Source organism: Brienomyrus brachyistius, chromosome 21 (assembly GCF_023856365.1).
Source record: "Brienomyrus brachyistius isolate T26 chromosome 21, BBRACH_0.4, whole genome shotgun sequence".
Classification (NCBI taxonomy): Eukaryota; Metazoa; Chordata; class Actinopteri; order Osteoglossiformes; family Mormyridae; genus Brienomyrus; species Brienomyrus brachyistius.
The window spans coordinates 18,904,880-18,930,452 of record NC_064553.1 but is presented as its reverse complement, the minus strand read 5'-3'; the positions used below and the strand labels follow the sequence as shown (position 1 = coordinate 18,930,452).

The 25,573-nt window shown below is 41.1% G+C and overlaps 1 protein-coding gene across 3 annotated transcripts in view; it reads left to right on the top strand.

Annotated features, from left to right (window-relative positions):
- The window catches only part of smg7 (SMG7 nonsense mediated mRNA decay factor), a 54,167-nt gene extending 35,546 nt beyond the window's left edge, over window positions 1-18,621 (top strand). For 2 of the 3 annotated variants that reach the window (XM_048989542.1, XM_048989543.1), the window contains exons 19-24: window positions 7,111-7,260; window positions 8,488-8,574; window positions 11,087-11,243; window positions 14,225-14,395; window positions 14,780-14,880; window positions 16,150-18,621. In XM_048989542.1, coding sequence (XP_048845499.1) covers window positions 7,111-7,260; window positions 8,488-8,574; window positions 11,087-11,243; window positions 14,225-14,395; window positions 14,780-14,880; window positions 16,150-16,263 — 780 coding nt within the window. In that variant the 3' untranslated portion in view covers window positions 16,264-18,621. The remainder of the gene's footprint in view (window positions 1-7,110; window positions 7,261-8,487; window positions 8,575-11,086; window positions 11,244-14,224; window positions 14,396-14,779; window positions 14,881-16,149) is intronic. The other variant, XM_048989544.1, reaches the window with a different exon arrangement.
- The last annotated feature ends 6,952 nt before the right edge of the window (window positions 18,622-25,573 follow it).

The following is a 25,573-nucleotide window of genomic DNA, read 5'->3' as shown; positions in this document are numbered from 1 at the left end:
GCCTATCCTGGAAGCAATTGGCACGAGACAGGGAACGGAACAACCCAGGATGGGGGGCCAACCCATTGCAGGGCACACTCACACACCATTCACTCTCACATGCATACCTATGGACAATTTAGCAAGTCCAATTAGCCTCATCATGTTTTTGGACTGTGGGGGGGGAAATCGGAGTACCCGTAGGAAACCCCACGACGACATGGGGAGAACATGCAAACTTCACACACATGTAACCCAGGTATAGACTCGAAACTGGGTCCCAGAGGTATAAGGCAACAGTGCTAACCACTGCACCACCATACCACCCCCAAATATAATCAGTGTCAACATATATAAAAATCAAGCCCCAGGTAACTAACTGCAAACTTTTATTGAATATGTCATTCCTGAACACTAAAAACAGTTTCTTATTGCATCTTATCTATTATTTGTGTATTCATTATTTAATTTTTGCATCGTTGTCATGATTCAGTATGAATGTTATTCCTAGATTATGGATTTATTATAAATTTAAGGCAAAAACAGCGCAAAATTATTTCTGTATGATTTGCCGAAAAACTGCTGGGTCGCTAGCAACTGGAACATTGTAACATATTATGCAGTCATGAAAAAATTTAAACACCACATTGAATATTTAATTCTTTATTTAGAAATATTAAAATATCAATTTTAAATCTTCTTTCAAATTATATCTGTAGATAAAGGTGATGTAATTACATCACCTATGCAAAAACAAGAAACAAATTCACTTATTTAATAAAGGAAACTAAGATGCCAATTCCTACTATGGATAAAGTTACCCTATACCCTAATACCTAGTTATTTTCCCCCTTTGGCCGAAAACCTCAATGAGTCGTTTCCTATAATCATCTATCAGTCTCTCACATCGACTGACAGAAAGTTTTCCCTGCTCTCCAATGCAGAATTCTTTAAGTCGTGTGATGTTTGAAGGGTGTCCTGCATGCACTTCCACTTCAAATCACCCCACAGCATCTCAGATCCCGGCTTTGACTTGACCATTCCAGAACTCTTAATTTCTTTCTTGTAAGCCATTCCTTGGCAGATTTACTGGAATGTTTCGGGTCATTGTCATTTTCATGGTCCACCCCAACTTCAGCTTCAATTTCTGGACAGTTGACCTCACATTGTCCTCAAGCACCCTCTGACATGATGAAGGATTCATAGTGGATTCTATGATGGTGAGCTGGCCGGGTTCTGCTGCAGCAAAGTAGCCCCAAACCATGACATTTCCACCCCCCATGCCTCACAGTTGGTAAGAGGTTCTTTTGCTCAAAATCTGTCTTTGGTTTACGCCAAACATGTCGTCTGTTACAGCACCCAATTCAATTTCAGATTCATCTGTCCAAAGCACGTTGTTCCAAATGTCCCAGTCTTTGTCTAGGTGGTCTGGCAAACTTCAGTGTTTTTTGACAGCAAGGGTTTCCTCCTTGCACAGCTCCCATGTGAACCAAACTTGTGCATCTCTTTCTGATGGTAGATGCATGTACCTTGACATCAACTGTGACAAGAGCTTCCTATATGACCCGTGATGACATTTTAGAATTTTTGGAGACGACTTTAAGCATCTTGCAGTCTGCTTTTGGGCTGAAATAGCTAAGACAGCCTGCCCTGGCCATGCTGGCAGTGGTTTTAAATGTTCTCCACTTGTAAATTATTTTCTGGACAGTAGAATGGCTGATTCCAAACTCTCTTGATCTTTTTATATCCTTCCCAGACTCATGCATCTACAAGCTTCTTTCTGAAGGCCTGAGAGAGCTCTTTGGATCTCATTATAGTGATACCACTCATTTTAACAATCAAGAGCAAACAAAATATTTGTGGTTTAAATAAGACAGGCTCCATCAAAAAGCTTTCACAATGTTCTAATAATTTTCAGCTGATATGGTGTCACCTGAATCTAATTCTAGGAATTTTAAATAATGACCAATGTGAGGGTATCCTAACTTTTCCTCAGTGGAAATTAGCATCTTAGTTAACTTCTCTTTGTAAATAAGTGAATTTGTTTGTTTTTGTATAAATGATGCAGTTACATCACCTTTATCTACAGCTACAATTTGAAAAGATTTAATACAGATATGTTGATATTTCTTAATAAAAGCTAAGTATTTAATGGGGTATCCTAATTTTCCACCACTGTATACTCATTTTAAGTGTCGTGTTTGCAAACAGCGCATTACTGCTTTTTTTACCCTTAGTAATGTGTTTCCTGAAAGTCCCATATACACAAGGGTTAAATTAAGCATAAGACATTGTATGAGCTGTGATTGTGTTAAGCTAAATAAAGTAATAATAATAAAACAATTGCGGTAAGAAAAAAACGTGGGTCTTGCAGCTGCATGGACCCTTAATATTTATGGAGTGATTATTATGACAGAATTCTGTGGTTTATTATTTAGTTTTTTACACCCATGCAGCAAAGTTTGTTTACAAAAAAGTTCTGCACACTTGCGTTTTCAAAGCCATTGATTAACTACATTAGTGACATTTCTAGTTTGAACTACATGTCTTTGACTAGATTACTTAGTATGAGAGTGGAAAACTTTAGTTTAAGGTGGCATAATATTAGACTTTTTTTACAAAAAGCGGCTGCAATTTAATGTAACCTAATTTATGAATTACATGCCAACTAATCTCATGATGTCACATCCTCTGCTAGGACATGATGGCGCAAGACTTGTCTGAAAAATGTAACTTGAATTACTTATTTTTAATCCAGTGTTAAACCTATACAGATCTTTAGAGTGGGGATCCATCTTGTAAATCAGTCTAACTGCATCTTGTGTTTCATGTCCCCTTTTTAAATGTGGTTAATCGCTCTCCCTTTTAGACACACACACACTCTGCCATAACTAACCACCTCTCCTTCATTCTTGGTGTGATTTGGCTCATTTAAACAGTTCAAAATTTTCACCCATACAACGTGCCTGCGAAATTTAGAAAAGTTTGGACAAATCATTTTTGAGTTATAATGTTGATTAGATCTGGGATCTGAGCTGGCTGTCTCTTTGCTATCACTATGTGGCACTGTTATATTTTCAGTGGGATTGGTCTCATATCTGCACCCTTACAAGATCTGTGAAATAATTTTTGAGTTACCATCCTAGTGGGATCAACTGAAACCATTTTTTTCTCGATCACTTCGCGGGGAGTGATCCGTCCCAAAATTTGATCATTTCCAGTTTGTCACCCCCAGACGAAATTTTTTAAGTGGGGGCACCAAACAGTGAACCAAAGGCTTTTAAAGCTTTTCCAGCCATGCTTGATGAGGAGGCATTTGAAGTGAATTGCGGTAATGGTTTGATTCAATAAACATTTTGATAGACAACAAAGTAAGTCAGGTATGGAGTTGGAAATCACCTACAAATGGCCTATTGTATAGTAGCTTAAACAAGATGTTGCAGGTTTAAATTTACAGAACCCCAGTATGCTATGAGGACAGTACATTTTCATGTGCGTTAGTCGTTAGGCTTGGTATAGATTATTTAGAATTTACATCTGCTTACATTGATTGCTGTTTGAAAAAAGTGATTTTTTTTTTTATTATTGTATTTTTTTACTAATTGCTTTTTTTCTGCATTGCTTACTGTTGGTCCATGTAACCAAAACTGCATCAGGCACAACTTGGGCAGCTCAGTTCTCAACTTGTTCAGGGCTCAAAACCTACAACAGTGGAACACAAACAGAATGCAAAGATGTGGCAAATATAGATGTTCTTGAATGAAATGTTTTAGAAAGTGACATCAGTGTTTATCCTTTGTTAAATCAGTAGGGCAACTTGGAAGTGGAACATTTTGAGCCTGTGTGTAGGCTAATAGGAATGTGTGCACTTTGCTATGTCTACCTGCAAATGGAGGGGAAAGGAGACAGTTCGAATACATACATGCATGCAAGCATGGGATGTACACGCTTGTGAGTGGACTCCTACCTACAGAAACTGCATGCCATTAGTAGTTTGTGATGATTGATATAGTTTGATGAGTTCAAGCATTTGGATATCCAACCCTTGGCATGCTACTTTGCCAAGGTTTTGTTCCCCATCCCCCTGCCATCTGCATCCCTATCACACCTACGTTGTGCCCCTAGAGTTTGAAAAAGATCAGTTTTTCATAGTAAGAGTTACTATGGTCAGAAGACCTAGTGTCTTCAAAAGCTTCACTTTTGGGGCAGTTTGATGCTTCAGGAAAAAAAAAAACAATTTAAATGTCTCTACAAGTAGTTTTATTTTTTGACAAATACTTCACTCAAAAACTTATCACATCCACAAGGCCAAATGTCATATTTTCACCCATCCCTTTGGTGACACTAAGCAGTGTTGCTTAAATTTTTGGGCAGACTGCCTCAGAATTTAAGCAGGTCCAGTTTGGCACCCATGTTAGACCTCTGCAAAGTTTGAAAAGGATCCATTAAAAACTTTTTGAGTTAACGTCTTGGCAGTATCCAGTGTCAAAACTGCAATTTTTGCTGTCACCATGAGGCTCTGCTTCAATTTTGGGGCAATCTATGTTTAAATTTAGTTTGTTTTGGAAAAACATCCAACAAACAGTTATCTTAACAAGCAAAGCTTCTATGATGGTAGCAGGCTGGTGCCAACCATATGTATTCCCAGCAGTCCGAGGGAATGCATCCATCTGTCCATCCATTTTCCGTCTCTTATTCGGAGTCGGGTTGAAGGGCAGCAGTCTAAGCCGGGTGCCCCTGCCTTTGACTGCCCCCCGATCTACACTTCACCTAACCCCCTCAGCTCCCCCTGCAGGTGGTGGGCCCACAGGAGGGTGAACCCATGTTATGCCTTCTGGCTATATTTTATAGGGCTTCAAACTCCCCCCCCAGGCCTTGCTCCAGGGTGAGGCCCAGTTCTCCCCAGTCTGGAAGGGGTAACACATTCCTTGGTTTTATTAATCATAAGGGTCAGTATGAACCATTCTTAGCCTGGGCGCTCACCTAGGACCAATTTGCCTTGGGAGACCCTACCGAAATTGCCTGAAACACAGCTCCTAGGATCATAGAGGCACACAAACCCCTCCACCTATAAGGTGGCGATGCAGGGAGAGGTTGAGGAATTCAACTACAAACAAATACTAGTTAAATGGATGACTTCAAGGGGGCGGCATGGTGGTGTAGTGGTTAGCACTGTTGCCTCACACCTCTGGGACCAGGGTTCGAGTTTCCGCCTGGGTTACATGTGTGTGGAGTTTGCATGTTCTCCCCATGTTATCGTGGGGTTTCCTCCAGGTACTCTGGTTTCCCCCCACAGTCCAAAAACATGCTGAGGCTAATTGGACTAATTGGCTAATTGGCCCATAGGTATGCGTGTGTGAGTGAATGGTGTGTGAGTATGCCCTGTGATGGGATGGCCCCCCATCCTGGGTTGTTCCCTGCGTCATGCCCATTGCTTCCGGGATAGGCTCCGGACCCCCCGCGACCCAATAGGATAAGCGGTTTGGAAAATGGATGGATGGATGACTTCATAAAACATCTCTTGATTGGTCAGTTAGATGTCAATTGCTATCAGTAAACGGTCAATGGGCATATTTTGTCTATAGTAAAGAAAATCACAATTCTCAAAGTGTGTATATACGTGGTTTGTCATTTTAGAACATATAAGAACCAAGACCAGCATTTTGAGAGAGGGGGGGTGGGAGGGACTATTTTCAATTATCTTGCCATGTAGAAGCAAATGATGTAACCAGAGAGGTTATGAATGAGCCTTTATGAGGGACAGGAGGAGTGTATGTGTGTACATTGACAATCCAGTGCCTGAACAGAAGGAGCTGTATGAAATGTTAACAAATGTCACCAGGTGTTTTCCAAACATCAGCCAGCCTAAGAGCTGCCTTTAAGTCCACTTTCAATCTTCACTCGTAAGATTATGAAGACTAAGCTACAGCTTATCCTTACATTTGAAAAAGGTCCCCTCCGTAGCAACACCTGAAATTAAGCTGCGTTTCATATTTGAATTGCGAATGCATTTTATCAGCTGTACCTTGCCACCATTTAATTTCAGAGCAGCTGTAATTTAATAGGCAATTAAGCATAACCAGTAAAGAGATTTGACTGGAATTGCAATGTTTTAGAAATCTAGTTCAATTAAAACATACTATTTAATCAGTGTGATTATGAACGTCATTATCAGTTAAAGCAGTTGGTTAACAGTACACAAACAAGTACACATCTTAATGTCAAAAACTAAGAATGACTCCTAGTAAAGGACATATCCATGCAATGAACCCCAGTCTTCTAGCCATAAACTAGGTATCATTTGTGTTTTTCCTAAAATCACACACATGGTACATTTATTTACAGATAAGTTTCAAAACATCTGCATTCCTTTAAGTCAGTAGTTGGCAACAGTACTCCTTTTGTTTGTAATACCCTCGTCCTTGACAGTTAGCTGGTGTCAGTGACTTAAGTGATGTTCAGCATAATTACTATTTTCCTGAATTGTTCTAAGGGTCACTGGGCCTATTTTAAATGGGTAGAATAATCCCCTTTCTTTTATTTCATTATGATGTGTTAGCCAAGATGAATATTAGTATATCTGGTCCTATTACTTTTTATTGATTTCAAATGTATATGAATTTCTGTTTGTTTGGCTTTGTGTTTGATTGCCCAGAAAACCTCCAAAGCTCATGTGTAGCGCTGAGATTGCTGTCTTTTAGTTGTGTGTTCCCAGTTGAGAGCTTGGTGTTACCTGAGGTATCAGTGCACTTCAAACTAATTGGTGATCTATTTATATTTATAAAGCCGTTGAGTATGTGCGCTTGTGGCAAGTTGCCTGTGTTTTTCATTTCGTTATTGTTCAGCATCAGTTGCTCTTGGTGTGCCAATGTTTCCTATGAATGTTGTGGTCTGTCAAGGTTGTGTCGAGGCTTTGTATCAAGACATGGAAACGTACTCAAGTAGGGTTTGGTGCATCAAAATCACACTGGTCTTTTTGCTCAGTTTTACGGCGAACTCCAGTGGCAAGATGCAATATGGGCCAGTCTACTAACCAGCCAGGAGTCTGCTTGACGTGTTCTGGCATCTCCTTTTTACTTGGTTGATCTATTTCTTTTCTCCTTCCTTTTCTGCTTCATCTTTCTCACCTAGGACAACAAGAGCTCGCCTCTTCTACCTCCTGACCTGTTAAAATGTCTAGCTGATTTTGAGGAGGAGGAGGAGCTGACCTTTACTAAGCCACATGGTTTCTACCAAGCCTTGGCTGGGCCTCTTAGCACAGCTCCTGGACGAAACCTATTTGTATGTAGTTTCCTCTTTATCTTACTGGTGTAATTATCTATTGCATGTACGAAAACTTCTGGTTAAACACGTGTTCCAGTGACTGTAGGAAAGTATAAGGTGGGGAACCACAAACTCCTAAAAATCCAAAAGTGTGAGATGCTTTGGAACGAATGCTCTGTAAACCCTGTTCTCACCTGTGTGTATTCTCTTGTTTTTTTTTCTTTGTTTTGTTAATTAGGCATATGTGTCTTTAATGTACTAAACTTTTTCAGTTTGTTAGCTTTCACTTATGGTTTTGCTTAATCTGCACAAATAAGTGTCTTTGGATTCAAAGTACAATTTAACTCGAATACAAATTTGTTTGACAAAGGTAATAGTGGGGTAAAAGCAGGGGTGTAACTGTACACAAAATTCACATCTTGGTAAAAACTTTCGTTTCACAGTTTGCAATTTGGATACAGCAGGGAAAACATATTTTATTAAATATTATTGAATATTAAAACTAGACACAGAGCTGTAAACCAAAGGCAAAGCATCTGTCAACAGTGAGTAACAACTCAATACTCATTGTAAAAAATTTTTGTAAAATAATGATGATAATCATTAGTGGAAAAAAACATAACAAACCGAACTATATCCAGTCTAAACACTCTTGCTGAATATGTTTGTTTGCGTTTCTGCAATGATAAACACCACATAGCCATAGTAATTCTCTTTAGCCTGGTCTGAATATCTTGGCAAAAATGCCTTAAATTTCACGGGAAGACTGAGGTGTTGAGGCTGTTCCTGCCTTGCTCCAGTCACACTCAGACCATGTCCTCTCACATGAGTTAGCACACTGGTTGCGGTTCCAGCCACATATCTGAGTTTGGTTTAGCAGAGCCAACAGGCTGCCTTGGTCTTATTTAACACTCTCTCTCTCCAGTGCTGCTGTAACTTTTGGGGAAACCAAAATGTACCCAAACCATCAATTACAGCTAACCCAGCATTAGCTGTAACCAACTCACAGCCGCAAATACAGAATGTTTTCCATTTTAAAAATCTGTGAATTTAGGTTCCACCCTTGTCAATAAATGATTCATTTTATTGTGCATACCAAACCAGAAATGATGTACCAAATGGTATACAGCGAATACGTGTACCGTTACAGCCCTAGTGAAAAGGCTAGAATGTTTAGTAGTGTTTGGTTCAGTGTATCTGGATTCATACTGACTTTAAAATACCCCTCCCCCCACTCTTCTGCAGCTTCCTGATATCTCCAGGCTGGAAAGAGCTCCTGAAGTCATGTCTCAGACCTCTTCTCTGCTGCCCTTGTCTGGATTTTCAGTTCAGGTCAGTAAGATCCTTCAGGTCAATTTATATGAAATATCTGTATAATTTGATGTAGAGGAGGCAAACTTACCAGAAGCCCCTCAAACGTCTACATATAAAAAGTTAATTTCTCTTTTTTTTAATCTATCTTTTAACCCCTGTCCCTGTTCAGGGGGGCCTGGTGCCTATCCCAGGCAGCATAGGGCACAGGAAAGAGGTATGTCCTGGACGGAATGGAACTCCAGCCCAGGGCACAAACACAGTTATACAATGTGCGATTTAGGGATGCCTGCTACCCTAACTGCATGTCTTTTCACTTGAAGGAAACCTCACAGCATAGAGGGACTATGCAGACTTCATTCACACGCTGCATTCCAGGATCTTGTCTTGTAGTCTTGTGTTTCGATTTGTGTTGATTGTGAGAGTCCAAGCTATGCACAGACTAATTTAAAATATTAGTCTTTATCTATCTGAAATCAACCTGAACCTTAATATATCTGAACCAGAACCATATGTTAGTATTTCTTTACTACGTACCATGGAAAATTTCATTTGATAGTAATAGTGTTTGTGTTCATAGCATCATTGAACCACTTTCTTACAAGGAAAGTGGGTAAAAATATATAGGATCATCTTTTACAGTTTATATTAGGGGTGTAACAACAGTACACAAAAATTCATGGTTTAGTGCAAACAGTTTTAAGTTCATTTTGGTGCAATTCCAGGTTTTTCAAATTTAAAATTGTTTATTAGTGAACTGCAGGGACAGAAACCATTGTAAACTGAATATAAGGCAGTCTGTCTGTATAGCCTAACAGATGCTGATTTGCACATTTTTTAAAAAAAAATGTTAAATATTTAAAAATTCAAAAAAGTCTGCATCGTAATGGACTAAATACTATTATCTTTACTACCAAGTATAGAGTGAGTGATAAACACCTCTGTGTCCTTATTTTTTTAGTCACTCTGAATTTCCTGGTAAAAGTACCTTAAATGCAATGGGGAGACTAACTTTCACAGGCTCTTTCTGCCTTGCTCTGGTCACACACACACTCCAATTGTTTCAGACAAGTAAGCAAGTTGGATGTGATTTTAGCAATATCCGAGTTCAGTATGACAAAGCCGACAATCTTATGAACTTATCTCTCTCTCACTCACACGCACACACACACACAAAATTTAGTGCAATGTATTGACACCAAAATGTCCACCAACTACTGATTCAGTAGATGTGGGTCTTCGAGACTCCCTTCGACACTGTAATCAGCACTAGCCATAACCAACTTTGTTTTCATGTTGAACATCTACTTGTGAATTTAGTTTCACCCCATGTCAAGAAGTTTACCACTGTGTGGCATCACCTCTTTTAACAACACTGTAAACGTTTAGGAACTGAGGAGACCAGTTGCTGGAGTTTTGAAAGTGAAATGTTGTCCCATTCTTGCCTGATATAAGATTTCAGCTGCTCAGCATTTCAGGGTCTCCTTTGTATTTTCCATTTCATGACATGCCAAATGTTTTCAATGGGTGTTAGACTAACCTGCCTGCAGTCCAGATCTAACACCCAGACTCTTCTACTATGGAGCCATGCTGTTTCCGTACGTACAGATTGCTGTTTAGCAATGTCTTGCTCAAATATACAAGGCTTCTCTAAAAAAGATTTGAATGGCAGCGTTCCCAGATATGAAAGCTACCCAAGCCATGGGCACTAATGTGCAGCCCCATAGAAAAGCTGAGCCTGTGGAACTTCAGTGTTTAGTTTCTGTTCCCATTAGTCTGACAAATTTTATGTCCAATGAAACCGCTCACCGCTCGCACCAAAAAAAAAAACTATCTGCATTGTATTTTAATTTTAGCTTAAACTGTAGCCTGGCTAACTGAGCAACCAAATCCACATTGGATTTGAAAATGATTTATTTCAGGAGGTAAGCAGACGACGCTTGAGATTTTTTCCCAAATATGATGGTCCTGCTCCTGCTCTCGCTCCAGCCGAAATCCTTCCTCTCCCGCTCTCCGCTCACTTCTGCTCCAGTCTGCTCAAATGCTCTGGTCCCCAATATTGATAAAGATTGTAGCACTTTTTTCCAAGTGTAATCAAGCCCTCAATGTAAACAGTCCAGTTTGGTCCAGTCACATGTTTAGTAGCACAGGGCTAGTGACCAGTTGCCATAGTACAGCTAGATCCCCCTAATTGAGCCCCATAATTGGTTTAAAACGACTTAAGTGGTTATAAGTAGCTCAGTACAGCAGAGAAAGTATATTGCTGTCAAAGTTTATTGCTGTATATTGATCTCTCCTCAACTAATTTCACTATCTGCATAATCCTTATGGTGCTGCTTTTGGGCAAACGTGCAAAATAAAAGATCCAGTGCAGCTTACAAAGTATGATATCCAGGTATTAGCTGATTTTACTTAATGAAAATATGGATTTGTTCCTTATCAGTAATATATGCAGAAACTTGCTCCATTCTTCCAGACCCATTTTTATATTCAGTGTCGTTATGTGACCTCTGTTGTGTTTTTCCACCTTTAGGAGAGTTCCTATCAAAACAGCAGCATTTTCAGCGAGGCCTATGGCAAAAACATCACCCCCAGTCCCAAGACCGATATTGCCCTAGCACCCCAAGAAGCTTCCCTTTATTCCCTGTTTGAAGGCACACCGTGGTCTCCTTCCCTTCCTGCCAGCTCAGGTACGTCCTTTCCTTTCATGCTTCCTACTGTAATTTTCCTCAGTTCCATACTTTATTTTTAATTTGCTTGGTAAATGGACTGGCATAATCTAACTTGAACAATTAAGACTGATAATTGTTTGCATTTTTGATTAAAAATCAGTTAGATATAAATGAGTTACATGTATGTCATGCATATGAAATGGAAAAAAAACTTATCAATGCCACAAGTCATATGGCTTCATATTTTTTGTCATATACCGTATTTTTCGGACCATAAGGCGCATTTAAAAGCCTATATTTTTGTCAAAAATCAACAGTGCGCCTTATATTCCGGTGCGCCTTGTGTATCACTTCCAGCTGTGTTTACGGACCTAGCTGCGCCGCTGAGTATTTTGCCCATGGGATTTTGCCGCGTCGCGGAGTAATACATATTATGTTTTGATATAATAATTACTGTAACATTGTCGTGTGTATTTAATGACCCCAAAATGGCTCCTGTGAAGAGACATGCTTATGAAGCGAAATTCAAGCTTAAGGCTATCAGTCACGCAGATCAACATGGAAATAGAGCAGCTGCGAGAGAATTTAATATTAAGTAACAGCAATGAGACTGACTCGGATGAGGACGAGAGGGATGCGGGTGTGCTTGAGGCCGCAATCGCGCAACTGTTTGAAAGATTTTGAAGGATTTGTGGAAGAGGAATGAACTGACAAGTATGTGTAGTTTTGTATTTCATGAGTTACAGCTGAAAATTTTTGAGTTTTTGAAATTATTCAGTTAATTTCGTATTTCATGAATTAAAACTGAAAAATGTTGAGAGTTATTGAAATTATTGACTTTATAATAAGTCAAATATTATTTAATTTATTTATCTGGCCGCTTTGTCTCACTTAATTGAGGCGCCTTACAATCCGGTGCGCATTGTTTATGAAAATTGACACAGCTATTTATAGTGCGCCTAATGATCCGGTGCATCTTATGGTCCGAAAAATACGGAACTGGTTGGTACTGTACATTCGGAAAGTATTCAGTCCCCTTCACTTTTTTATACTGCAGCCTTCTGTTATAAACGTTTAGAGTGCTTTTCCACCACATCAGGTACCGTACTTTCGGTACTTTGCCATTTCCATTGACTTCCGGTTTGAGTACCAGTACTAAAAATTTCAGTATCTAATGTACGAAACCAGCTGGGGTACTTTTCTGGTAGTTCGGTATTTTGGGGTGGGACTTGCAAACGCTTTCTTTGTTCATTGGTTATACAAAATGCGCCTGAAACACAATTCAAGCACTGTCTTGAAAATAGGTATTAATTTGGAAAACACTGATAACCTAGAAAAATGTAGTAATAGATGCGTGGGCAAATTAATAGACCCAGGTGTTAATTGCAATCTGGTCAGAATAAGACACAACAAGATCAAGAAGGTATGGCAAGAAATAAAGTATTTTTTTATAGAATACTAGGGCAGCATGGTATTGGAAAATGTACAAATTTAACTTAAATTTCTCACAAACCCATCTAGGAGTAATTTAAACAGAAAAGGAAAATGATTGCAATAGTCGGAGAGGTCATGTAGCGTTTATCAAAAGAACTTTTAAACCTTTTTTTTTTTTACATGTTAAATAATCTTGAAAAGGAATAAAATTCTGAAGTGTGCTACGTTTTTCCTACTAAAAATGTTTTAGTGAAACTTAAACCCCTTGCGCTATAATGTTCATACAATATGAAGGTATGAAAAAACCTGATCTGCAGCTCTGTTCACGCCTGGCATTAGCATGAGTCTCCGCATGCCTCTCGACTAACCTCTTGCAGTCAAATCTCACTTTCCTGCAACTTATTTAAATAAGCATGTAGATCAATTCCGTATGCAGAATCTGCTGAACATACAAAATACATACTATACAATACAAAAATACAGGAGAAGAAATCAAAAGCTATCGCCGCATTCCAGGGTAACCAAACCGCCATAATACTCAAAATGAAATTAATATACAGTGTGAACAGGACCTCAGTCTAGCTGACGACCGTGGCCCTTGCGATGTAGGAATCGCAAGTGCATAACATGCAATGTTTGCATTAATATCACACATGGTCCACCACTGTAATGTAGGCCTACTACAGCCATTTTTCGAATTCAATACAAAATACCATGATCTTATTCAGCCCCGGTACCATTTTTTACGCCAGTGAAAAACTGAACATTTTAAAGTACGACACTTCTTTAATTGATATGATTTGTAAATGCACACAACTGTTATTAAGCATATTAATATTAACTGCATATTAAGGTGCTTTTCAGAAACTTGGTTTCTGCTTCCTGGGCCATCTTAACTGGGAACTTTTGTAGTGTCCTGGCCACTTCTGTGTATCGCTTTCCCCCCACACTACCGGAACCTACCGAAGCCAAATAAGCTTAGGAGACACAAAAGGTTTATAAGTTAACTTATTTGTTAGGGAGAATGGGGGGATCAATCTTGCAGTCGAAAAATACGAGACAAATTACATCCCATATACAAATCAAAATGATGTGTGTACAATATGTTAACTAATCAGCCCTGCGCCGTCTCAATATTTGGTTGGCTTGACTTGGTTTGATTCGGTTGGTTTGTAAACAAACAATAAAATGTGACCTATATGGTAGATTGTGATTCTAACCAAAAATATTGTGATATGACATTTTGGCTTTAGATCTGAATATTTGTCAATTTCATGTTTCAGTTTATTTTTACTAAATATGTACATTGCTTTGTCATTATGGACTATTGCATTTAGATTGATAAAGGGAAAAATTAATAAAAATGACCAGCATAATGCTGGGGTCAGAATACTTTCTGAACGTTCTGTAATAAACTGTATAGTGCACATGTATTTCTTGGGCATGGCCCATCTCCATAATTTCTTAGACCAAAAATTACTGCTATAAAATATTTTGCATACCACAATGTAGTGGGGAGCGGTGGATGAACTTTTTCCTCTATTTCTGGTCATTTTCATAATTAGACCACTCAACACCAGCAAGCCAGTCTCCCCACTCCTCCAATCCCAGCAGCCTGCCTTCATCTCCGCCCACACACAACCACGGCCCCGCCCCCTTCTCCAATTTTGGCCCTATCGGCACCTCTGACAATAGAGAGCGAAGGATGACTGACCGCTGGAAGGCAGAGAAAACAGGTGAACCTGTGTGATTGCATTACACTTGACTTATGGCTGTGTCTAATTATGCTGCTGTAACGGTAATGCTGATATTTACCTTCCTGGCACACCTGTGGAAATGAGCTGTGTTCCATTTGTGTATGTGTGTGTATCTGCTGCAGTTACCATGACAATGCTAACATATCCTTTGGACGTTCGTCTTGGCGGGCCTGTGGGAATAAGTCATGTTCCCTTTCTCTGTGTGCATGTATCTGCTGCAGTTACCATGGCAGCGCGAACGTATACTCGAGCCATTCCTCTTGGCAGGCCTGTGAGAATGAGCAATGTTACTTTCCTGTATGTGCATATCTCTGCTGCAATTAGTGGCTTTTTAGTGGACTATTATCCTGCTGTCATCTGCAGTCTCGGAGAACAGTTGGCACCAGGCTAACGCTCCCGGCAGTGGCTGGGCCGCGCAGGAATCCCCCATGGAAGACTCTTCCACCATCTTGGATAGTCTTAAGGTACTTCACATCACCTGTTTGTTCAATTGTTAATTGTAACGCGTCTTTTTTTGCTGTTTTAACCCTCTCAAAGTGGGTTTGACAGTCACAGTAACTAAAAAGCTGAAATTCTCTTGACAAACTATATATATATTAACTACATATATTAAAAAATACTTCGACTAGATTGTGTAATGCTATACATGATGAAGTGGTCTTAATCTACTTTTTAAAAATGAAATACATTTATATATGTTGGATATAAATTTTGAATTATATCCGTTGTGGACAGTCTATAAGACCATGTCTGGTACTTTTTATAAGGCCATTTGTGCTTGAATTCGTATACCGTGGTAAAGTGGCTGGCTCCTAAAAATTTGAGAAGCATTAGACAGTTAATATGAATCATCAAGGATATGAAAGATGTGATGTATTTTGTTAGTGTACATGCCTGTTCTTATGTCTAAATGTGTGTGCAGCAGAGACTAGAAATCACCATTATTCACATACCTAGTACCATACAAGCACCAAACTGGCTAGTTTTGACACGCTTTTGTCCAGGCACTTTTCGACTGACGCAAATAATGTGTTCCACAAACCTTTTAAATAAGTCGGTTTTACAGAAATGGAGAGCTCCTTTGGTGAACTCATTTCTAATCTATTCTGGATTTCTATTCAAATGTAATTTTCTGCCCTGGTAATCATATCAACCAGTTGATTTAATGATTATAATTATTTATGATCTCTTTTACAGGATAACTAGCATCCTGCCGTTTTCACTACTTTTGTATATCCAAATTGCTAGCTTGAGTTATACCTGAGTAAATCATCGAATTTTAGCAGCCATGTTCCTGTTCAGTGTAGGTAGTTAAATTTTTGAAATGTAGCCATCCTGAAATCTGGTGGAACTAAAGTACTCGGCACCTTTGTGAAAATGATTAACTATATGTTACATGTAGTAGCTCAGTCATACCTTTTAACTTGTCTTGTTTTGGAATAATAATTTGCTAGACACCTGTAGTCCATATGCAAAAATAAATTTGTATCGTAACTGTATGAATATTCTTAGACTTGATGGCATCTTTTGTTGTTCAATTTAATATATTGATTGAATTTTATGATCTGAGGATGTAAATTGTTAATCTCTGCCTTCACAATGCTCCGGTCAGCTGATGCGCTCGATGCATTAGCAGTCTGTGGTAACCGCAAGCTCACTCATGTTCAGCCATAGGAATGTGTCCTGGCTGTCTCCACTACCTGTGCCCTGACATGCCGTCTCTCCCCCCGCAGTCAATCTGGTCCAGCTCCATGATGCATCCTGGTCCCTCGGCCCTGGAGCAGCTGCTCATGCAGCAGAAGCAGAAGCAGCAGAGGTCACACGGCACCATGAACCCCCCCCACTGAGGGCACAGGCGGAGCGCTCTACGGGAAAAACCGTTTTAATGAAAACCCGAGTTGAATTAGCAGCACTGTCGGGGAGGGGGGCAAGCGACAGAATGTGCTTCATAGCCTCCCCAGGAAACTCTCCCTGGCCCTGCCGGGTGAGGGGGGGTGGCGGCAATGGCACTCTGGCTCTCTGCGTCCACCGCACAGAAAGGCGCGCACCCTCGCATCACCGCTGGGCACAGAGCTGCAGCTACTTACGGGATTTTCTATTGAGGGACAAAACAAGCCTGCCGCTGGCACCATACCACCTGATCGCTCGCTCTGCTCGATGGTTAGGGAGACGCCACCTTCTTCTATAGGGGGCGCTGACATAGGAGGGGGATAATGTGGAAGGGAAGGGAAGGCTGTCCGGGCCATGTCATGCGGTGGGGGGGAGGGGCACAAACAGCATTCTGGTGGAGACTAATAGAACCCCCCTTCCCCTTTCTTGGAGTGAGGTGTTCCTGGGTGAAGGAGAGAGTGTTGTAACAGCTATAGCAGAGTTTGCAGAAGTGCACCTGTTTTGCAGTGAGTTGGGAACAGTGAGTCGAGGATTCGGAAGCAGCAAATGCAGCCACTCTGATCCCATTTGAGCAGCAGTAGATTACTATATTTTTATAAAATAAATGTATTTAATTAAAAAAAAAAATAGGCTAACTCCATATCCATAGGACAGAAATGCCTCGCTGCTACATTAGCTTGAGAAATCTGAAGTTTTGTGTGGGTGTAATCTAATAATTAGTATTTACAGCTGCGGTAGAGATTGCTATATTATAATACTGTACTTTTGTGGTTAGTTATGTAGCACTTCCAGGTTAACTATTGGTGAATGTGTACAATTAGTGTACTGAAGAGGGTGGGGTATTGATCCCCCCACCTGTGTCCTTTGCTTGCTTTCTTTGAGCGTACACTCTAGCTTGCCAACAAGGTTTTTTCTCCCCTCGTTTTTGGATAATATTTTAAGCAGCATTAGATGGCTCTGTATGTGCCTGTTTTTTCCTTTAATTACAATGATCATGGTTGGCATTTTTTTTCTTCTTAAACTGAATCAAAAGGGTCCAGCAAATTTGGGGCACAAACTGCTCAAGAAAACCACTATAAATTTATCTTGATTCACAGTGACACACAAAAAAGACTAAACCAACATCTAAGGGAAGAGTTTTTTTTTTTTTTTTTTCTTTTCCTCCCTCCTTGTCAACTTTCATATTAAAGATTAATAAATGACGTGTCTTTGTGCTGGTTATGCCTTTCTTGCTGAATTAAAATATCTATTTATGGAATAATAAATTGAGCTTGAATCTGGAGTTTGTTTGCCTGGAAGCCTTGGAAGCCACCTATTCCAAGCACCAGAAACTCTGCCAGGCATCGAATCTTGCTATCTTTTATGATTATCTGTTTTGGTTTTGAATTTGTGTCTTTGCTGTATTTCTCCAAGTGGCGGCACATTCAGTAACACTGACTTGGCTGAATGGGAAGGCCTGTAACCTTACATAGGGAGAAAATGGCCAAAAATGAATTCAGTGCACCGATATGGCTGATCTGTGCTGTTACCACTTGGTAGGTCGGGAATCTCTGCGGTGTCATTGAGGCATGAGGTAAAACCAGACACATGTCGTCTGTGGCAGTCCTGCCATTGCGATTTGAGAGAGTGTGTTTTGAAGGATTAAAGCATTCCACAGTTAGTGTCTTGTACCAGTGCAGCTGGAGGAAATGCAAGCCTTAAAGCATGCAGCCCAGTTAGGCACTTCCTATTGCCTCAACCAATCAATGTGCTGATTCAGAACTTTACGAATCTAGTGGTTTTGAATATTCTGTGTGTTAGAGGGAATGGGTTACCTGGTACTAAAATGAAAGGAAAGTCATGGGGCATCCACAACACGAACAGTTTGTGTGTTGTGTCACTTGACTATCATTTAATGTTTTCCAATTGGCTATGACCTTAATACAGCAAACCATTTCTGTGTAAATGCATAAAATGGCCTGCAACCCCCAGCACAGAAGACCTCTTCAGCAATTGATTGGTCGAAGTAATGCGGCAAAATGGTGATTGCCAGATCTTCGCTGTCATGTCGACCATTACTTCACAGCATTAGCACTGTAGTTAATTACAATATTTTGGGGGTTGGAGATTTTATGCTTGATGGACCAGTGGGCTCCTGGAGAAAGATTTAAAAATATTGAAGTCGTGAACTGAGTAATTGACATGTGCTTATGCACGGTAAAAGGGAACGTGCATCAATGTACAAATAACTGCTGAATGCGTTCTGGGTGATTTTATTGTCAAATGTGTTTTCCCCTTTACAAGAATGATTCATGCAATAAAAATCTTCATTATTTCATCTGTGTCTTTGTGCTTTCTTTAATGTCATAGATTTTTAGACCTAGTATAGATTTTTCTTGATCATTTTCTTGAGTAACTTCTGCAGCTAACTGTTAACATGTATGCTTTCATGTCATTTAACTTTATGCTGAAATAATATAGGCCTTTAAATGTTATCTTGTAATAGAGTTCACCTTGTTTTATCCATATATTATCTATTTTGTATAAAGTCACACTAAGGATCAAGCCTACTCTAAGAAATAGGCAGGGGGTACCCTGGGTCTGATTGATGCAGGTCCATCATAAAGCTGAAGGTGGGGGCTACCCTGGGTGTGATGTAGGTATATTTAGTGATGCCGGTTCATTGTGGGGCACTAGGCAGGGGATTCCCTGTGTGCGATGCCTGTCCGATATAGGGCACAAAGCAGGGGACACCCTGAGTGTGATTCCGGTCCGTCATAAGACACTGGATGGGACACCCTAGGAGTGATGCCAGACCATCATAAGGCACAAGGCGGGGAGCACCCTTAGTGTGATGCCAGTGTTTCATAGGGCACAAGGCACAGGACACCCTGGGTGTGATGCCAGTGTTTCATAGGGCACAAGGCACAGGACACCCTGGGTGTGATGCCAGTGTTTCATAGGGCACAAGGCTCAGGACACCCTGGGTGTAATGCCAGTCCATCATAGCTGTAGCTCTGTTATGGATTTTGGTAGAAAACATTACAACAATGCATCAAATGTGTCTTAGTTGTGCTGACCATTTTTGTACAGTAAAATTCTGAGATTATGTGTGTTGTTCCTCTTGGGAGCCCATCTGTGTGTGTCCTTTGTCAGCAGAGAAAGATAAATAGCTGTTATTCATGACAGAAACATAATCTTTTACATACTATTATGAGAGTAAATGATGCTTAAACGTTCCAGTTTTTTTATTTAATGAATCTATGTACCCAAGCAAGGCATTGATGGTGTATAACATTTTGTGGTGAATATCAAAGAATATGACCATCCATCCATTTTCCAAACCGCTTATCCTACAGGGTCGCAGGGGGTCTTGAGCCTATCCCGGAAGCAATGGGCATGAGGCTGGGAACAACCCAGGATGAGGGACCAGTCCATCACAGGGCACACTCACACACCAGGCACTCACACATGCACACCTACTGGCAAAACTCAGCATGTTTTTGGACTGTGGGGGGAAACCGGAGTACCCGGAGGAAACCCCACAACGACATGGGGAGAACATGCAAACTCCGCACACATGTGACCCAGGTGGAGACTCGAACCCGGGTGCCACAGGTGTGAGGCAACAGTGCTAACCACTGCACCACCATATCGCCCCCAGAATACGACCAATAGTTGTTTAAATATTTAGTTACAATTAACACTGTTATGAACCATAAAGCTCTTTGCTTTTGCAATATGGTCATTATTTATATGGAAGGTCACTGGGATGGGGTTTCCTCAGTTTATTATTTCATTTATTTATTTTGCATTTTATTGTTGAAAATTGTTACATTAGCTATTTTTACAAAAAAAAATGTGAAATGTGAAAAATAGCTAATTAAATGAAATGGGAATGTTAAAGCATAGACATACAATCCTTATGCAAAATAGTAATGGTACTGTTATGTACCCTTGTAAATAGCATATGAACATATGAAAGGATGTGTTTCAGAATCAAGCCAGTGTGGGACCAATTGTGGATTTTAGGAAGACACCTGACCTCTGTATTATTATATGATTGTACTGCTTTAATTCATGGTATTTTATTTTAATAATTTTAATATTTCACTGCAATTGTGCTGGTTTATGCCTTTTTTTCATGATACTTTATTTGATTTCATAGTTCCTTGTTTAACTCACTCCTGTTGTTGCTTTATTCGCTCAGGAATCTAGACACCTTAGGGCAGCTAAGGGATCCTAAAACAAGCTCTGTCTCCTCTGATACATCTAGTCTGTTCATTTTAATAATTTCTCTCACTTTCCCAGTCAGGTGTGTAGCGGAGGGCCCCTGCTTCCCACTTCCCTCTTTTGTGCAGTGTCGGTTTTCAGGGAATGTGCTGCTGTCTGGGTCTTCCTGTTTTTATGTTTGTAATAACTACAGCAAGAATGTAGTGTTAATGATGATTATTTTTTTAGATATCGTCTTTAGGATCATTGTGATTCAAACAGTTTTGTTGGGGTATCTTTGGTTCATTTTGTGTGACATATGCAGGATCAAGTTTTTATATGAGACATACATGCTGGACGCCTCCCTGGTGAGGTGTTCCGGGCATGTCCCACTGGGAGGAGACCCCGGGGAAGACCCAGGACACACTGGAGGGACTATGTCTCTCGGCTGACTTGGGAACGCCTCAGGATTCCCCCAGAGGAGCTGGATGAAGTTGCCGGGGAGAGGGAAGTCAGGGCCTCCCTGCTGAGACTGCTGCCCCCGCGACCCGACCTTGGATTAAGCAGGAGATGATGGATGGATGGATGGATGGATGGATGGATGGATGGATGGATGGATGGATGGATGGATGGATGGATGGATGGATGCTATTATTTTACTATAGAATACAATGTCAACTGAAGGTATTCATAGAAAGTTAATTTTCAGTTTATCTTAAAATCTTAATTCCAAATGTAAAATAATATCAAGAATAGTAATATTCATCCATCCATCCATTTTCCAAACCACTTATCCTACTGGGTCGCGGGGGGTCCGTAGCCTATCCTGGAAGCAATGGGCATTAGGCAGGGAACAACCCAGGATGGGGGGTCAGCCCATTACAGGGCACACTCACACACCAGTCACTCTCACACGCACACCTACGGGTAATTTAGCAATTCCAATTAGCCTCAGCATGTCTTTGGACTGTGGGGGGAAACCGGAGTACCCGGAGGAAAGTAATATTCAGTCTAGTTTCAATATGTTCTTAAGCTTCCAAGTCTATCGGATAAGTTTTTTAAATGTAATTTCACAAAATTTGTCACAGCTTTCAGACTTGCATAATGCTTGAGCTGACATTCAAAAACCAAAGTCTTCTTTGGCTTAGAGTGTGGACAGAGCACCTCTTCTCGGTTTATGCAGGAATTTTCGAGCTACGCAATACAAAATTCCACCAAAGATACCTATTGTCAGAGTTTGCGGGTAGCGACAGGCAGGAAGCAGGCAAGGATGAGGCAGGCAGGCGGAAGACGGGGAAAACTGGGGATTTATTAGGGAGACCAGGGAAACAGCAACGAGGAAACATCTGACGTCAACTGACATCAACTAACATCAATGACAGACAACAAGGCAGGGCAAGACGTGGACTGAAATAGACAAGACTTTACCCTTTAAAAATCAAAGTTTGTATATAAAATGTTATACCCGTAATGAATCAACAGTATACTACATACAAGCACACTGAAGTAAGTTTGATACCGGGGGGTCCCAACTTAATTGTTTAAATGTAAAGATGTATTTCATGGGGACTAATGAAGTCAAATTAAATGGGGGGGGTACACATCTCCCACCCGCCCTGGTTCCTATGTCCCTGACTACATATTTCCAAAATCTATTTTATAATCACTGTATTTCTTTTTTAATGGTCGACAAACGGGGGTTGGCATGGTGGTGCAGTGGTTAGCACTGTTGCCTCACACCTCTGGGACCTGGGTTCGAGTCTCCGCCTCGGTCACATGTGTGCGGAGTTTGCATGTTCTCCCCGTGTCGTCGTGGGGTTTCCTCCGGGTACTCCGGTTTCCCCCCACAGTCCAAAAACATGCTGAGGCTAATTGGAGTTGCTAAATTGCCCGTAGGTGTGCATGTGTGAGTGAATGGTGTGTGTGTGTGCCCTGCGATGGGCTGGCCCCCCATCCTGGGTTGTTCCCTGCCTCGTGCCCATTGATTCCGGGATAGGCTCCGGACCCCCCGCGACCCAATAGGATAAGCGGTTTGGAAAATGGATGGATGGATGTATTTCTTTTTTAATGGTCGACAAACGGGGGTTGGCATGGTGGTGCAGTGGTTAGCACTGTTGCCTCACACCTCTGGGACCTGGGTTCGAGTCTCCGCCTCAGTCACATGTGTGCGGAGTTTGCATGTTCTCCCCATGTCGTCGTGGGGTTTCCTCTGGGTACTCTGGTTTCCCCTCACAGTCCAAAAACATGCTGAGGCTAATTGGAGTTGCTAAATTGCCCGTAGGTGTGCATGTGTGAGTGAATGGTGTGTGAGTGTGCTCTGCGATGGGCTGGCCCCCCATCCTGGGTTGTTCCCTGCCTCATGCCCATTGCTTCCGGGATAGGCTCTGGACCCCCCACGACCCAATAGGATAAGTGGTTTGGGAAATGGATGGATGGATGGTCGACAGACACCACGAAATTTTGCAAATATGTGTGAAAACAGGTTATTTACAGTAGGATTCCCAAACCAAGTGATGTCTTATTTATTATAGCTTGTTTAACCAATGAGCAATGGGGTAGGTGGTGCAGTAGTGTAATTAGCACATACACTTGAATCCCATCTTTCATTGTGCGTGGAGTTTACATGTTTTCACTCTGTTTTGTGGGTTTGCTTCTGCAGTCCTAAAGACATGCTGTTAAGCTGTGAACCTTCTCACAATAAGCAGCTGAAATATAGATGGATGGATAAAATGAAGGCACGGGTCTGGGGTGGGGACCCATTATGATATATGGGACAGGTCTGGGTTAGGGACCCAATATGATATACGGGGTAGGTTTGGGTTGGAGACCCAATATGATATACGGGATGGGTCTGGGTTGGGGACCCAATATGTTATGTAGGACAGGTCTATATGGGACGGATCCCACATATCATATCGGGTCCCCACCCCAGATCTGTCCCACATATCATAATGGATCCCCAACCCATACCTGTCCTATATATCATATTGGGTCCCCAACCCAAACCTGGCCCGTATATCATATTGGGTCCCCACCCCAGACCCATCCCACATATCATATCGGGTCCCCAACCCAGACCTGTCCCGCATATCATATAAGGTCCCGAACCCAGACCTGTCCCGCATATCATATTGGGTCCCCAACCCAGACCTGTCCCACATATATTGGGTCCCCAACCCAGACCTGTCCCACATATCATATCGGATCCCCACTCCAGACCTGTCCCACATATCATATTGGGTCCCCAACCCAGACCTGTCCCACATATATTGGGTCCCCAACCCAGACCTGTCCCACATATCATATCGGATCCCCACTCCAGACCTGTCCCACATATCATATCGGGTCCCCACCCCAGACCCATCCCATATATCATATTGGGTCCCCAACCCGAACCTGCCCCGTATATCATATTGGGTCCCTAACCCAAATCTACCCTACATAACATACTGGGTCCCCAACCCAGACCTGTCCCACATATCATATTGGGTCCCCAATCTAGACCCATCCCGTTCAGGGGTTCAGGACCCGATATGATATGCGGGGCAGGTCTGGGTTCGGGACCCGATAGGATATGTGAGCCAGCCCAGGGATTATGGACTCCTCCTTTGAATCTGGTCCCTTCCAAGATTTCTTCCGGCTAGGGAGTTCTTCCTTGCCATTGTTACCTCTGGCTTGTTCTCTGGGGGCTTTGGGAAGAGATAATGTAGAGATAATATAGAGTGCTTTCAGACAACATAATGTTGTGAAACTATGACTTGAACTGAATATGTATTCATGGGGCCCAAAATATGTAGTGGCACCCCGATTATATGTGGGTGTTAATACACTGAGTAATACACTGCTTTCAGCTATGTAAATGTGTTACGTTAAGAGGTTCAATCCTAAGGAGTTGCAGCTGAACTGTTTGTCTTTTGGCACAGAGTCTGCCAGGGGCCAGGGCGCGGCTGGAAGGTGAAGCAGATCTGTGAGCTCAGGCTGGCTCACCATGTTCCAGCCGCAGACAATCCCTGCCCTGCAGTTATCTCAGTCCACTTCTCTCCCCACCCACTGACTCGTCTCCTGGGTACGTGATTTGGAGCTGTGGTGTTCCATTGCCTGAGGACACGTATATGGCAGGTAGGCGGCTAGACCAAAAGAGTCTGACATAAGGGGTGTGGCATGAATAAGGCATTTATCGTAGACTGTTTACAAGTAACACATGCAATGAAAATCAAGCTAACTTGCTTGAAATGCTGCAGATAGCAGTAAATATTGATTTATGTTCTCTGCCATTTTTAATTTTTCTAGAGCAAGATAGAAAAAATAAAGACTGAATCTTTTTGTTCTGCAGCGTTCCTCAAATGACAAAACTTCATTGAGCAAAACATTTGGTTGATAAATGCATTATAAGTGTGAATGCAGGAAATGTTTGATAGATATTGTAGTTGAAAAGTCTGTCAAGGTAAAAGTGGTAAAAATAAATGTCGGACTTAGGTCAAGTGTGTGAATAAAAATGAGTGTTTCCTGGTTGCTAGACAGGGCTGGATAATTCTACTGCCTCTATTAGTATTACAAAGAGGAAGTGAATCACAGGTGTGGCCAGGTGAGGCAGGACCGCCGGCAGGTACAAACCTGTGCAAATGCTGACGCCGGTCCGACTGCAGGCGCTTGGAACAGCAGAGCAACGAACATGCAAACAGAACACACCTCGTTAAACTAGCAACGGAGTCAAGCGTTAAATGGAAAAAAAAGCAAGAAATATAGGTCTCTCTTATCTTATAATATCTTATAATAAACAATTCAATGTCATGAATAGGAACTATTAACTTTAATATGGGTCTATCTTGTACGACATTGCATTTTTGATGTATATGTAATATATGTTTATATTGTTTATTTGATGTTTATATAGTATATAATATAACAAATATTAACATTGTCACTTTGAGACAGAGATACTTATGTTTCCATATACAGTTAAAAGGGGAATTCATTCAATGATTCGGTCAAGGGCTATCATGTGATTATATTATTAAAATAGGGGGCGTTTCTTCGTTCCGGATTTTTAATCACATTTCACCAAATTTGTCTGGA